At 39.3% G+C, this 13,012-nt stretch overlaps 1 protein-coding gene across 4 annotated transcripts in view; it reads left to right on the top strand.

Annotated features, from left to right (window-relative positions):
* AKAP10 (A-kinase anchoring protein 10) overlaps positions 1 to 9,763 on the top strand; it is a 49,947-nt gene extending 40,184 nt beyond the window's left edge. For all 4 annotated transcript variants that reach the window (XM_074263908.1, XM_074263906.1, XM_074263909.1 and 1 more), the window contains 4 exons: positions 232 to 314; positions 3,957 to 4,009; positions 4,830 to 4,925; positions 8,204 to 9,763. In XM_074263908.1, the coding sequence (XP_074120009.1) occupies positions 232 to 314; positions 3,957 to 4,009; positions 4,830 to 4,925; positions 8,204 to 8,209 (238 nt within the window). In that variant the 3' untranslated portion in view covers positions 8,210 to 9,763. The remainder of the gene's footprint in view (positions 1 to 231; positions 315 to 3,956; positions 4,010 to 4,829; positions 4,926 to 8,203) is intronic.
* Positions 9,764 to 13,012: the final 3,249 nt, after the last annotated feature.

Below are 13,012 nucleotides of genomic sequence, written 5' to 3' on the forward strand. Positions count from 1 at the left end.
TCATTGTTTGAAATTTGTAAGTAGAAGTTTATTACATGGTAGTCCCAAATTCTGTTCTGTGCTGATTAAACAAGTCCACTTTAAATGAAATAAGACTGCTCCAAGTAGGCCACATAGTTACCATTTTTTCCAGCAATTATGTAAAGTTGAATATTAATTAAATTTTCCCCATGAAAATTAAAGCTAGTAGACTCTTGGCAATTTGTCATTTCTGCTTTCTCTTCTCCTCAGGAAGATGACCTTTGGAAGAGTCAGTGACCTAGGGCAGTTCATCCGGGAATCTGAGCCTGAGCCTGATGTAAAGAAATCCAGAGGTTTGTGGTATTCTTTACACTTGGCTGAATATTCCTTTGTAATAGTATGACAGTCATCAAGGTAATTTCAGGTACAAAAACTAAAATTGGTTTTATAAAGTAAACTCTTATTTCCTTATTCAACTTGTGCCTGGCATGTACTCCACAGAACTTATTAGGCCACTAATTTATAAATTTGAAAGAATAGTCTGCCTTCCAACTTTTGTGAGGGTAATGTTCCCAAAAAAACAATACAGAAGTAAAAATAAAAAAAAAAAAAAAAAAAAAAAAAACCACCACAAAATGCTGATACATTGCACCTGTGGGAACTTGGGAATTAGGTTCCAACACCTACCAAAATTTTACCCATCCTTCACTAGAGATTTCTTAAATAATACATTTTTCTGCATATAATTCTTTATAATAAAACATTAATTCTGATAACACATTTTTCCTAACAGTAATTGTGAAATTATGCATAAAATGTAGTATTCAAAATAACATTGATAATATACAAAACATTTTTCTCATTAGTAGTTCCCTAGACTGCTGTGATCTTTTGTGCTAACATCTCTATTTAAAAACAAAATAAAACACTGATTTCAGATAATATTCTCTTTTCATAATGTATGGAGTCTATAATACTAGAAATAGTTTTTTTTTCCTTTTGTGGATATAACAGATTATTGATTTGTTTGTTGTTTGTAACACTAAGCTTGGGCCGTAAACATTCTAGTATGAAGTTGATCTAATACTTATTTTCTCACTAAGTTACATTCTGACTTTGGATGCCTGGACTTAGAGCCTAGAGGACTTGCACAAAGTACCTCATTTTTTTCCACATAATTGCCAATGCAAAAATTAAAAGGTTACTAATAAAAATCACACAAATGCTTGAAGTGGTGAAAGTTAAACACATAAATGTTAAGGATTGACTATATTTTTAGGCAATCTAAACTTTATTGAGTGCAGTCATTTTTGTAACTCTTTCGCATGAACTAAATTTAATTGAAATCTCTTTAAAAATATTTGATGTGGAAACTTTGTTTAATCACTGTTTTGTTTCAGGACTGCGCTCCAAATGAAAGGTAGACTTTAAAGGTCTCTTGAGATGATGTAATGTACCACAATCACATAAAAACATTAAGTAATCAGTGAACAAATGGGAACTCTCAGATAGTTAAGTTGAAACAAAGACCTCACTATGTTCAGTCAATAAAAGCTAAGTTGGGAAAATATCACTCTGATTTTATTCAAGAATTGAATGCCAAGTGCTTTTTGCTTCCTACACATCTTAGAAACTGACTTGAGTTTCAGAGTATTTGGTTTCACTGATAAATAAAGATCTCAGAAGCCCAATGTGCAGCATTAAAGGGATAATTAAAAACTCTTTAAGTTGTGACTTGACTGACTGAATTGCTTCAAATATATTAATTCATGTAGATTCAAAAATAGAAGAAAGTAATTTTGTTCATTTTTGCAAAGGCTGAAGATTTAGTGTAGCAGTTAACCTATTAAGAGTAATAATCAAGGGAAGGGAAGGATCCATGGGTGGGGGTGGGGGAAAATTTAAATTTAATTAAAATTTAGGAAATTTATTGTTACATGTTTTGAATCCTTCCTGATCTGCTAGGCACATGACAATGTTTTGTTCTTTTAATTTTCCTTTTCTTTTTTTTAATTTTGTTTTTTCTTATTTTGTTTTCTTATTTAGTTTTCAGTAATAAATATAAAAAACAAAAAGAAAGTAATAATCACTCAGCAAAACATTCATTAAACACCTGCTATTATCTGACACTTTCACAAGGCACTAGGGATACAAGTATATAAAATGCTATCCATCTTCCTTAACAGTGACTTCATTCTAATAGTGATAACAGGTATATTTATCAATGTGTAGGACATAAAATGTAAAGTGTATAAACAAATAAATACACATAAAAATGAAAGCATATTAAAGTTAGACAGTACAAGGTAGTTTAAGAGGGAGGGCACCAACTGGGCTCTTGCGGTCTAGATACCAAGAATGAAACTGTCCCTGTTCACAAGATTACATTCTATGGCAAGAGACAAGTACATACTTGAGTATAGGCAGAATAAATGCAAATTTACTCCAGCATGCTTTGGGAGAGAGAACACTGGCAGTGTGATACAAGATGGTCTTGAGTCGAGTCTTGGAGGAAAAGGAGAATTTTGTGAGGTGAGGGTGGGGAAGCATTGCCTCTGACCTTGGGGCAGACCAGACAAAGGCATAGAAGCTGGAGCTGCAGCTTCTTGTGTGAAGGGCAGAGGAAAGGCCTGGCTGGCTAGTAAGAGTCCAGAAGAGGGATGTGGTCCAAGGGAGCTCCAAAATGCAGGATGAGCCTGATCGTGGGCGGAGCTTCCGGAGCTAAATAGAGGCATTTGTTGCTTGGTTCAGGAGGCCATAGGGAGGCACTGGAGCTGACTGCATAGGGGAGTCCCATGGTTAGACCTGCCGCAGCCTGTAGGAGAGATCAGTGTTGGGAACCTTAAGGCAAGAAGGCCAGTTAAGCAGCTGTTGCTTGGGTGAACCAAGGGGGTTAGGGAAGCCATGCAAGTGGAGAAGGAGGTAGATGAGAGAGATGTGGCCTTGCACAAGCTCTGGCAGCTAGTGAAGAGAAAGGGGTAAGGGGCTCCAGGAGCCAGAAAAGTTGGCTTCGCCTTTGCCCAAATGAAGGAATTCCTTAATTCTGGGATAGAGACGAGGTCACCTGTGCATGATGTCTGGGGCATGCAGGTTGAAATGTTCCATAGGCTGTGGTACAGCCCTGATGTTCAGGAGAGAGGGAGCTGTCTCAGTGTGTAGCTATAGATGGCCACATACAAATATGTGTCATCTGCCTAGAGATAGTTAAGTCTGTGGGAGCTGGTGAGGTTACTACCTTTGGCTTTGGAGGATGTCTGTCTGCTTCAATGCTTTTTATTTTTTACATTGAGTAACATTCATGGGGATGTTGGAGCGGCATAAGCAAAATGGGATGCAGTGGGCAGGAGGCAGTTTACTTGTCACCAGCATTGAGCTGTCAGATTGTCTGAGGTTGCTCAAGGGCCGGTCTCTCAGGGGTCAGTTCCACAGGGTCTCTACTAGCTGGTCTGAGACCTTCTGGCACAGACTAAAGGAAATCCACGAATGTAGGCAGCACATACCTTTTGGGTTTGGTTTTTGTTTTGTTTTGGGGTTTTTTGGCCTTAATCATGACTTGGGGTAATGCTGTTTTATCTCTCTATTTCTAAGAGAGGGTGTCTCAGGGGCAAAATGGACTCAAGGTTTCTAGACCCATTTGTAGGGGGTTTCTATGCCATAAGACAATTATCAAGAAAGAATATAGAAGGAAAAGAACAGGGCCCCAAAGCTATAGCATTTTTGCATAACTGAAAACAGAGTCTGAGTTTTATATTTGTCTTCTGTCTCTGCAAAATAAAGGTTTATTTTTCAGAAAAAAAAATTTTTAGTCAATGGTTGTGTGCTGATTCTCTAGTCTGACGAAGAAGTTAAAAAATAAAAACATCTTGTTATGTCTTACCTTAGATGTGGGGTTTAATTTAAAGAAAAGTTTAGGTACTTCATGAATATGTGAAGGCAGACCCAGAAAATTATAATCAATTTTGGGTTTTTCTTATGTGTTTTTTTATTCTTTGTAGGATCCATGTTTTCACAAGCCATGAAGAAATGGGTGCAGGGAAACACTGATGAGGTAATTTTTTTTTTTCCCCAAGGATAGATAGCTGGTTATAAATATCATTTCCTCTGAGTAGATGCCGTTCACTTTCCCTCATACTTTAGCTCCCTTTAAATGTCACTGTCAAGATTTCAGCCCTTTGTAAAATCAAAGGGTTCCCTTGTCCAGGATGCAGTGAGGAAGAGTGGTGACCCCTTCATCTCCTTTTCAGTTGCTATATTCAATCCAGCTGAAGATAATTTGGTGGCCAGAAGGTAGCTGTTAATGCTATTCTACAGCCGTAAGAAATAGTCATACCTACCTGCTGGATAAAAGCACCAGAACTGAGCTTATATGAGGCCTTAGGAGCTTGGGGTAAATGGCTTCTCAGACTCCCTAGTGGCAGTCCCACTGACCCGATGGTGACTCAGAAATTGCTCTTAGCTCTTTAAGCGGGTTCTGGAGAATATAGAACTCACTCAGGAGTATTTTTTTGTCTTGACCAAACACCCCAAAATTGTTTCTTATGTTCAGTGCTGGATTGATTATTTCTCAGAGGAAGGGCATATCTTTTTAACCTGCGGGGCTCAAAGTAGCAGCCTAACTTCTCTCCTAACTCTGACTGGATGGTGCCCCGGCTGAAGCCCCAGAGAATTTGGGCTCAGGGACTATTCTCTGAAGCTCTGGCCTTTGGCTTACTCCTATAACCTGGGGGCTGGCAGCCTTGGACCCCACAGAGGGTCCTGGGACCGTAGAAAGGATGTTACCTAGAGCACTGTGCCTGAAGCGGGCCATGTGAGAGAATCAGAACCAGTCAACGAGTGGCTCAAGTGTTGTGTTAAATACTCTGTCACAGGCCCAAGAAGAGATGGCTTGGAAAATCGCCAAGATGATCGTCAATGATGTCATGCAGCAGGCGCAGTACGATGTGCCCTTGGAGAAGTCAACCAAGGTAAGACCCACGTTGTCCAGCTGGTCACAACAACACAGCCTCATTCAGGCCTACTGTGTGCCAGGTATTATTGATACTAATACCAAGGATGAAACCGTTTCTGTCCTTCAATGCCCTCTCTTCTCACCCCTGCTTCTTTAAAGTCCCTAATAAAGACATAACTAGTTGCTTAATAAATTTTTAAAAATGATACTGAGTAGCGATAGAAAAGGGAAGTGGTAGTCAAAAAGGAAATGGAGGGCAGAGAAGTGGAGGTAGACTCTGTAGGTCTCAGCAACTGAGAGGCTTTGGGGAGGGAAAGAGAGCTAAGAATTGAGGGTAATGCTAAGATTGTAAAACTGGGTGAATGGAACAATGGTGCCATAAGCAAAAATCGGAATTTAGGAAGACTTTGGCTGGAAAGATAATGAATTCCAATAAGTATCCCAAAATAGGGAAATGCCAAATAAAGCCTTTTTTTCATATAAAACTTAAAAGAATAAAAGATTTAAATATTGCATACCATGGAAGCCACTCTATCAGTAAGTTTCGATTCTTTTTGCCAAACAAAGGCATTCTTTAGCAGCTAGGGCTCCACTGGTTTTGAAGACAAGTTCATTTGCAAAACTTGGAGATTGTGAATTCTGTTGCTTCACAAAGTAGCAGGGGACTGCATCTGAAATCAAACTCAGCCAGACCTTCCCAAGAAAATTTGTAGATGAAACTAGTAGGAAAAATATAAAATAAAGCATCTGCAGTTGATTCTTGGTGACTTGATCTCTGTAATGATGGTAGTGGCACAGCCACAATTACCATCTGTCATATCAGTGCCCCCAGCACTATGGTTAGCCAGTAATATTTGTGCAACACAGCGGTCCCTTCTACCCCTCAGAACAGATGGGGATCACTTTGTCATACCTGTAGCATCTTTGCAAGTGTCTGTGCATAAATCGAGGCAAAAACACAAGGTAGGCTTTCTAGATGACTTTGTTCAACTATTCAGATCTTTACTTAACTGAAAGGGACTTGTAGGGAATATGAATATACACACACATAAATATATGTATGTTTGCTTATTTATTTTAGCCTATGTGACAAACACTTGTTCTGGGTATACAGAGATAAAAGAATAGCCTACAACAAGGAATGTATAATCCATAGGGGGAGGTATCTTATCCACAAATCATCATTTATGAATTATTTGCAAACTAAATAAAGTGGTAAGGGAGGGGAGAAGGCATTAGTAATTGGGATGACCCCAAAAATGTTTGTATAAGGATCTGCTGAGCCTTAATATCACTTGAGAGATAAAACATAGGAGATAATCTCTCTCTTTTTTTTTTTTTTGAGATAATCTCTTAAGACATTTACTAATATCATGAAAAATATTTTAGTCATAATACTATTAGCAGAGTATTGTACTTATTCATAGTAATATTCTTTAAATGTTCTTATTTGTAGGTTATGATAATTTATTTTGCACCACACTCTAAATTGTTGCAGCATTTCAGTGAAAATACATAGTAATAGGATGGAAAGTGGAGAAACTATTCATACTACCTAAGTTAATTGGATGAAAAATACAACTAGCCCAGTCTAAGACCTGCATCTTGATGGATTAATGTCAATTGAGTTAGTCCATTAATATATAGACATAGGCGCACTCCAGAGAGGTACCTTAGAACTATTTCATTTTGTCTTTGTGATTCTCAGTGCTTATAAGTGCTTTACAAGTGCCATTTGGTTGGTTGATTTTTTTGAAAAATGTGGCTGCAAATCAAGAAATACCTTGCGAGGCATTAAAAGAGCTTGAATTCTAAGTGGCCCAAAAGACAGTCAGAAGGTGTGTGGTGAGCTTCAGCTGCCTCCTTCTGTTCTCAGCAGTATCAGAGACCCTGAGGGTCTCTGGCTACAGAGTGAGGCAGGCCATGGCTTGGGGGACAGTGACCGAGGACCTCGAGCCTCTCCCTGTGTAAAAGGACCGAGGCGGCTGCACCATGAGTATGCTCTTTGTTGATCATGAGACAGAAGCAAAAAGAGCCCAGGCCAGAAGGCATGAAAGGACCGAGAGGAGCACAGGAGACACACAAAGACACCTGAGGGCAGTGGGCTGGAGAGGTGGAGCTCCAGTGGCCATGAGCCGCCCTGAGAGTGCTGCGCTCTCATTGTTCCATCTGTCCAGTGGCTGGATGGAATCCGTTTTCTGTTGAAATCTATTTCTGAATAAAGTTCTCTGAGGATATTTGGAGAAAGTTCAAACCCAGTTTTTACCTCAGACCTCCTGCGAAGCCAAGAGGACCCTCTGAAAAGGGGCTGGTGCCCTAGCCCTCAGGTTAAGCCTTAAGACCCAGGAGCCTTGCTGACCAAAGCGGTGAGTGAGTTAGACACCCCCACACACACACAGGAGTCAGATGTCAGGTTGGGAAGTCGTTGGGACAAGGCAGGCTCTGCTTAGATCCTTGAAGGGACAAAATGGTCCCCCAGGGTGATTGCCCTAAGCAGTAAGACCCAGAGAAAGGACTTGACCCAGATGGGCTGGGGAATTGGGCCCCATCCCCCTCAGCATCCCTCTGGGCTTTGGAGCAGGACCCATTTTTTTCTGCTGTGTGCATCAAGCCCTCATTTGGAGCCGTTTCTGAGCATCTTTCCATGACAGTGGGAATGGATTCCCCCCAGAAGCCGCTGTTCCATGTGCAGGGTGTGCTGCCCTCCTGGGGAGGCAGCCTTTGCCGAGTTGATTTTTAGCTACACAGCTCTAGTTATCCATGCCACAGGGGGAAAGGGAGATAAATATAGGCCTAAGATAAAAATAGAGGCCTACTTTTTGTGGTTCTGCCTCGCGTTACGCTGACAGCGCTTCATTTAGTTGGGAGAAATGGAAAGGTCATGCAGAAAAGGCAGATTTGGAGAAGGAAGATTGGTGCCTTGCGTTAACACTGCAGGATGTCCCTGTAAATCCTGTTCTCTGCGCCCTCTTCAGTGCCTGGCCTTGCATTTTGGCTGGCCTGTCCAGGTGTGACCTCTTGGGGCCTAGTCCTTCCAGTGCCGACTCCTGACCTTTGGCCTGTCTGTCCTCCATAGACGGAGCTGTTTGAACGGCCAGCCTCTTGAAGAGAATCCTTAGCTGGCTTCTGCAGAGCAGGTTGGGCTCTTCTTTCCTGGGCTTTTCTTTCCCAGACTTTCCGGCAGCATGGGCCGCTGTAACTGGTACTGCCCTCAGTCCCCAGCCTTGCAGACAGAGTAAACCCTCAGGGGAAGAGCCTCCTCCGGGTTAAGTTTGTCTTTGTTTTCTTTTCCAGCTATGATTTTAGAGATGAGATCCAGGAAATCTGCTTTTGAAGATAAATGAACTTTTTTCCTTTGGTTGGATTCTTCTTTAACACAGCCAATGAAAACAAGCACTGTATTTTATCACTGATACCGTCGTCATTTCCTAAGGAAGGATTGGGAGTCATCCAAGGCCCCCCACTCCAATGCGGAGTCCCATCCAGAAGTCTGCCTGTCACTGCACATATAGCACACATAGGGAAGAGTCGAAGAGACCGACGGGGGTCTGTATGTTGTTGCCAGAAGAATGTGATTGATGGACTTCACCGCAGCAAGAAGCCATTTTTGAGAGATTGTTAGACTCTCGGGAATAGTCTTGGGCCACTCACACAGCAAGTGTGGAGGCAAGCTTAGCACTAGTTCTATTGCTAATGTTACTTATAGTAATAATCACACATTCTGAAGACTGCAGAGCGAGTACCTAAAAAGATTCTGCCCTGTCCTAAAATGTTCTTTGGGAAGGCGTGTGGGCTAGGAGCTCTGTCGGTTTGCTTTCCTTACCAAAACTAGGTGAGTATTAATTACAAACTAAATGTATTTCCTTCCTTTGCAGAAGCATTAATTTTGAAGGAAAGGAACAGGCCATGAGTAAAGTGACTACACTCTCCTTGCCTTTGGTAGAGGTATATAATTTTTGTGTTTTTACTAGCTTCTGAGATGCAAAATATGTAAAAACCAGTGTCTTACTGGTGTAACTCTGTGTTGCTAACACAAGGCCGAAGGTGCAATTAAGAATGCCATGTGTGAGCATCAACGTCTCCCTGCTCTCCCTGGACTCTGCTCTCTACTTACTACTCCTTGTCCAGAAATACATGTAGAAGAAGCAGCATATTTAAAAATACCAATTGGTTTATTGATTATATCATAATGATTCACTCCAGGTTTTCATCTTGTGCTCTCCTTATGAATTAGAATGTTTGCTCCCAAATAGGACTTTTTTTTTTTTTTTTTTAAAGAAGAAAAATTTTTAAAAATATTAATCAGTTCTGTTTGGCAGTTATTCCCATCTCCTGCTTCTGCTGGTAGTTTAGAATTTGGCCATGTGTAACCTTTGTTCCTTTCATTATCATTAAGACAATAAGCAGGCTCTGCCATGTTTCTGCTTGGAACCTTGAAGCAATTCAGCAGGGCAGCACAGCATTTGGTTATCACTCCATTATGTTTTTGCCCATATTTCCTTGTAAGATGTTTTTGTTTTGATGGGATGGGGAGGGTTTTTTTTTTTTTTTTTTCCCTTTACTGCTTTTTTGTCAAGGGACTTGGGAAAAAAATCACTTATAAAGATTATCAATCATCTCCGTTTTTGAGAGTCTTTGAATGAATACAGAATGTTATTCCATTGCAATATTTGATTGTATAGAGGCACACTGTGTATTATCAACAAGAAGAAACAGAAAGGCTGTGTATAGGTTTTTGGTACTATGTACCACCTCTATTACTCCTGATGCCCAAGTATTCATGTACCTAAACCATATTCTATTTAATTGTGTTTGATTTAAAATATATATAAATATCTATAAAATATATTAAAAGATGTGTCCTTTTTCTGCTTAGAGGGGGGTTTTATGGCCTTTTCAATCTATATGTTGAAACTTCTGAATGTTTTCATTTGACTTTTTTTTTTTTAAGTATCCATTAGAAGTAGGATGTATATATGAATATGAGTCATTATTGGCCATGACCTTTGCATGAATTTTTGGCCACTCTGATTTCCTTGGGTGCAGATGGTATGTTTGAGCTGGTTTGGTTTGGCAGATGTTGGGTTTTGTTTTTTTTGTTTTTTTAATTTTTAGCCCATTTGAGATTTCTTTTTGTCTTCATAGAAAAATTTTATAAAGAACATAAAATCAAATGGGGTTTGGGATGGCTCTCATTCTCCTACACATTTTGGCATGATTTTTTGCATGAGAACATCCTAATTATTTCAACTTTTTAAAAGTTGAGTCCATTTTTCTTCACGTTTATCAGGAGATGTCCATTCCACAGAAAGCTACTTTGTCCCCACATAACATAGTTAATTGCAAGAAGGCCATAATGGGAATTCGGAAGTTAGAGTTAGGATCCAGGCTCTGCCTCTTAATTGGCTGCAGGACTATGGACAATCCTGTCACAGCAGAGTCTCTGCCAGCTCATCTGCAAAGTGAGCAGGATAGGCTGGCCAGTTCAGGAAATGGCATAGAATTCAAATCTAGTGAATAAAGATTAAATTATTGAAGAGCATTTATTGTTGATAATTTGTGGGATGAGTTATCTATATCAATGGGAAGGTTTGAATAGACCAGTGGTCCTCAAACTTTTTAAATAGGAGGCCACTTCACTGTTCCTCAGACTGTTGGAGGGCTGGACTATAGTAAAAACAAAAGCTCACACTCTTGTCTCCGCCTCTCAGTCCATTTGCCATAACCTAGCCGGCCCCATAAACGTCCTCAGCGGGCCGCAGTTTGAGAACCCCTGGAATAGACCATTTTAAAGAAATACATTCAAACCAATAGTCAATAGTGATTCACCTGGGAATCTGTCACACCTGCCTTAAAAAATAGAAGATTATTTGTAATTAGCATTGTTTATATGTCACTCCTGCTGAGTGAGTCACAGAATCCTGGCCCACTAACTTTGGAACTATCATTGGAGAAGAGTAGAATAAATAAGGACCCAGAGATGGGTGTCAGCTTGCCAAAGGCTATATAACTGGTTCACATTAACAGCCAGATTAAAACTCTTGTTTCCTGACTGGCTTCAGAACTTTTCCCTCTTTTGCCTTTGAAAACAGTTTGTTCTCTTAAGCAAACGTTCTTCAAGGAGTTCTTTTCATTCACACTTATTTTTTTTTTATTTGTTTTAATTAGCCAAGAAGTACCTCATCCTCTCATCCCTAGTTAAGAGCATAAGATAAAAAACAACCTATCACAAGCATGTCTATAGCCAAAACTGTTCTTCATTAGTCATATCCTAAAAATGTTTGTCTCATCCTGTGTCCTTCTTCTCTCTGTGTTGCATTATTAGTCCTCTAGAGTTTTAGTTGTTCATCTTGCTGATGAACAATGTGATGGTATTTCATTGCATTGGTGTGCCATCACTTATTCCTCCATTCCTCAGTCTATGGCATTCTCTAAGTTTCTCATTCTTTGCCATCTCAAATTTACATATTTTTGTAGATCCTAATAATATTGCTTAGGACTCATCTCTCTCTTAATCTACTTTCTCTTTAATTTTCCTTCCTCTTTTTCCTTTTTCCCTTCTGTTTTCCTAAAGAATGAAATGGATTTTTTTCTCAATAGTATTTAATTTTTCCAAATATATTTAGTTTTCAACATTCATTTTTTATAAGACTTTGTATTCCAATTTTTTTCTCCTTCCTCTTACTTCCCCCTCTCCCCAAGACAGCAAGCAATCTGATATAGGTTAAATATGTGTAATCCCTTTAAACATATTTCCATATTTGTCATGTTGCTCAAGAAAAATCAGACCAAAAGGGGAAAAACTATAAGAAAGAAAAAAACATATTAAAAAGGTGAAAATTCTCTACTTTGATCCACAATCAGGCTCTGTAGTTCTCTTTCTCTGGATACAGATGGCTCTTTCCATCCCAAGTCTATTGGAATTGCCTTGAATCACTGCATTGTTGAGAAGAGCCAAGTCCGTCACAATTAATCATCACATGATCCCCCTAGTATCTTTCTCTTCTCCTTTCTTTCCATTCTTCAGATCATCAAGACAAAACAGAACTACTCCTGTGACTTGTCAAATTAGTCTCTCTGTGAACCCTGATGATGATGAGTTTAGAGAAGAAACATGTGTCATCTCCCCCTATTGGAATGAAAGTGATGTATCCTTGTTTGGTCCTTTTTCATTGTTCATTCATGTTTACTTTTTTGTGCTTCACATCTGTGTTTGAACTTATGAATTTCTAAGTAGTGCTGGTCTTTTCATCAGGAATGCTGGGAAGTTCTCCATTTCATCAAAGATCCATTTTTTTCCCTTGTCAGTTTTGCTTTTTCTTGGTTGTAAGTCCTTATCCATTGCCTTCTGAAATACCATACTCCAAGTTCTCTGCTCCAGATCTTGGATTCTTTTTTTTTTTTTTTTTCCCTTGGGGGGGTGGGATTGTTTGCTTGCAAGTATATTGGAATTTCTTTCAGGAGGGGAATGGCGAATTCTTTCTGTTCCCACTTTATTCTCTTATTCTAAGGTCTTGGCAGTTTTCTTTAAAATTTCTTGAAATAGGATGTTTAGGCTCTTTTTTTGGTCATGGCTTTAAGGTAATCCAGTAATTCTTATATTACTTGTCTTTGATCTCTTTTCTTTTCTAAGTCATTTGTTTTTTCTAAGAGAGACTTTACATTTTCTTTTGGGGTTTCCCTCCCCCTCAACCTTTTGAATTAATTTTAATATTTCTTGTTGCCTATTAGGGCCATTCTAATTTTCAGAGAGTTTCTTCCAAAGCTGTTAATTCCTGTTCCAGTCTTTCTTTCATAGCTCTCATTTATTTCCCAATTTATTCCTCAAGCTCTCTCATTCTAGTTATAAAAAGATTTTTAAATTCTTCATTTCTTCCAGGAATTCTAATTGAGTTTGTGTTTTTCTCTGAGCCTTTGCTCGTAGATGTTTTGAAATCCTCCTCTTTTGCATTTGTGTCTTGAGTGTCCCTTCCACCCTGGATAGTTCATTATAGTGTGGCTTTTTTTTTTTTTTTAACTCAATTCTTCCAGCTTGCTTCCTTACTTCAGATTCAGTATTAGTGTCAGGGCTCTACAGGTATGGACTTGTATTCTTTTTTTCCT

The sequence above is a fragment of the Sminthopsis crassicaudata genome, chromosome 4, assembly GCF_048593235.1.
Source record: "Sminthopsis crassicaudata isolate SCR6 chromosome 4, ASM4859323v1, whole genome shotgun sequence".
In the NCBI taxonomy this organism is placed as follows: Eukaryota; Metazoa; Chordata; class Mammalia; order Dasyuromorphia; family Dasyuridae; genus Sminthopsis; species Sminthopsis crassicaudata.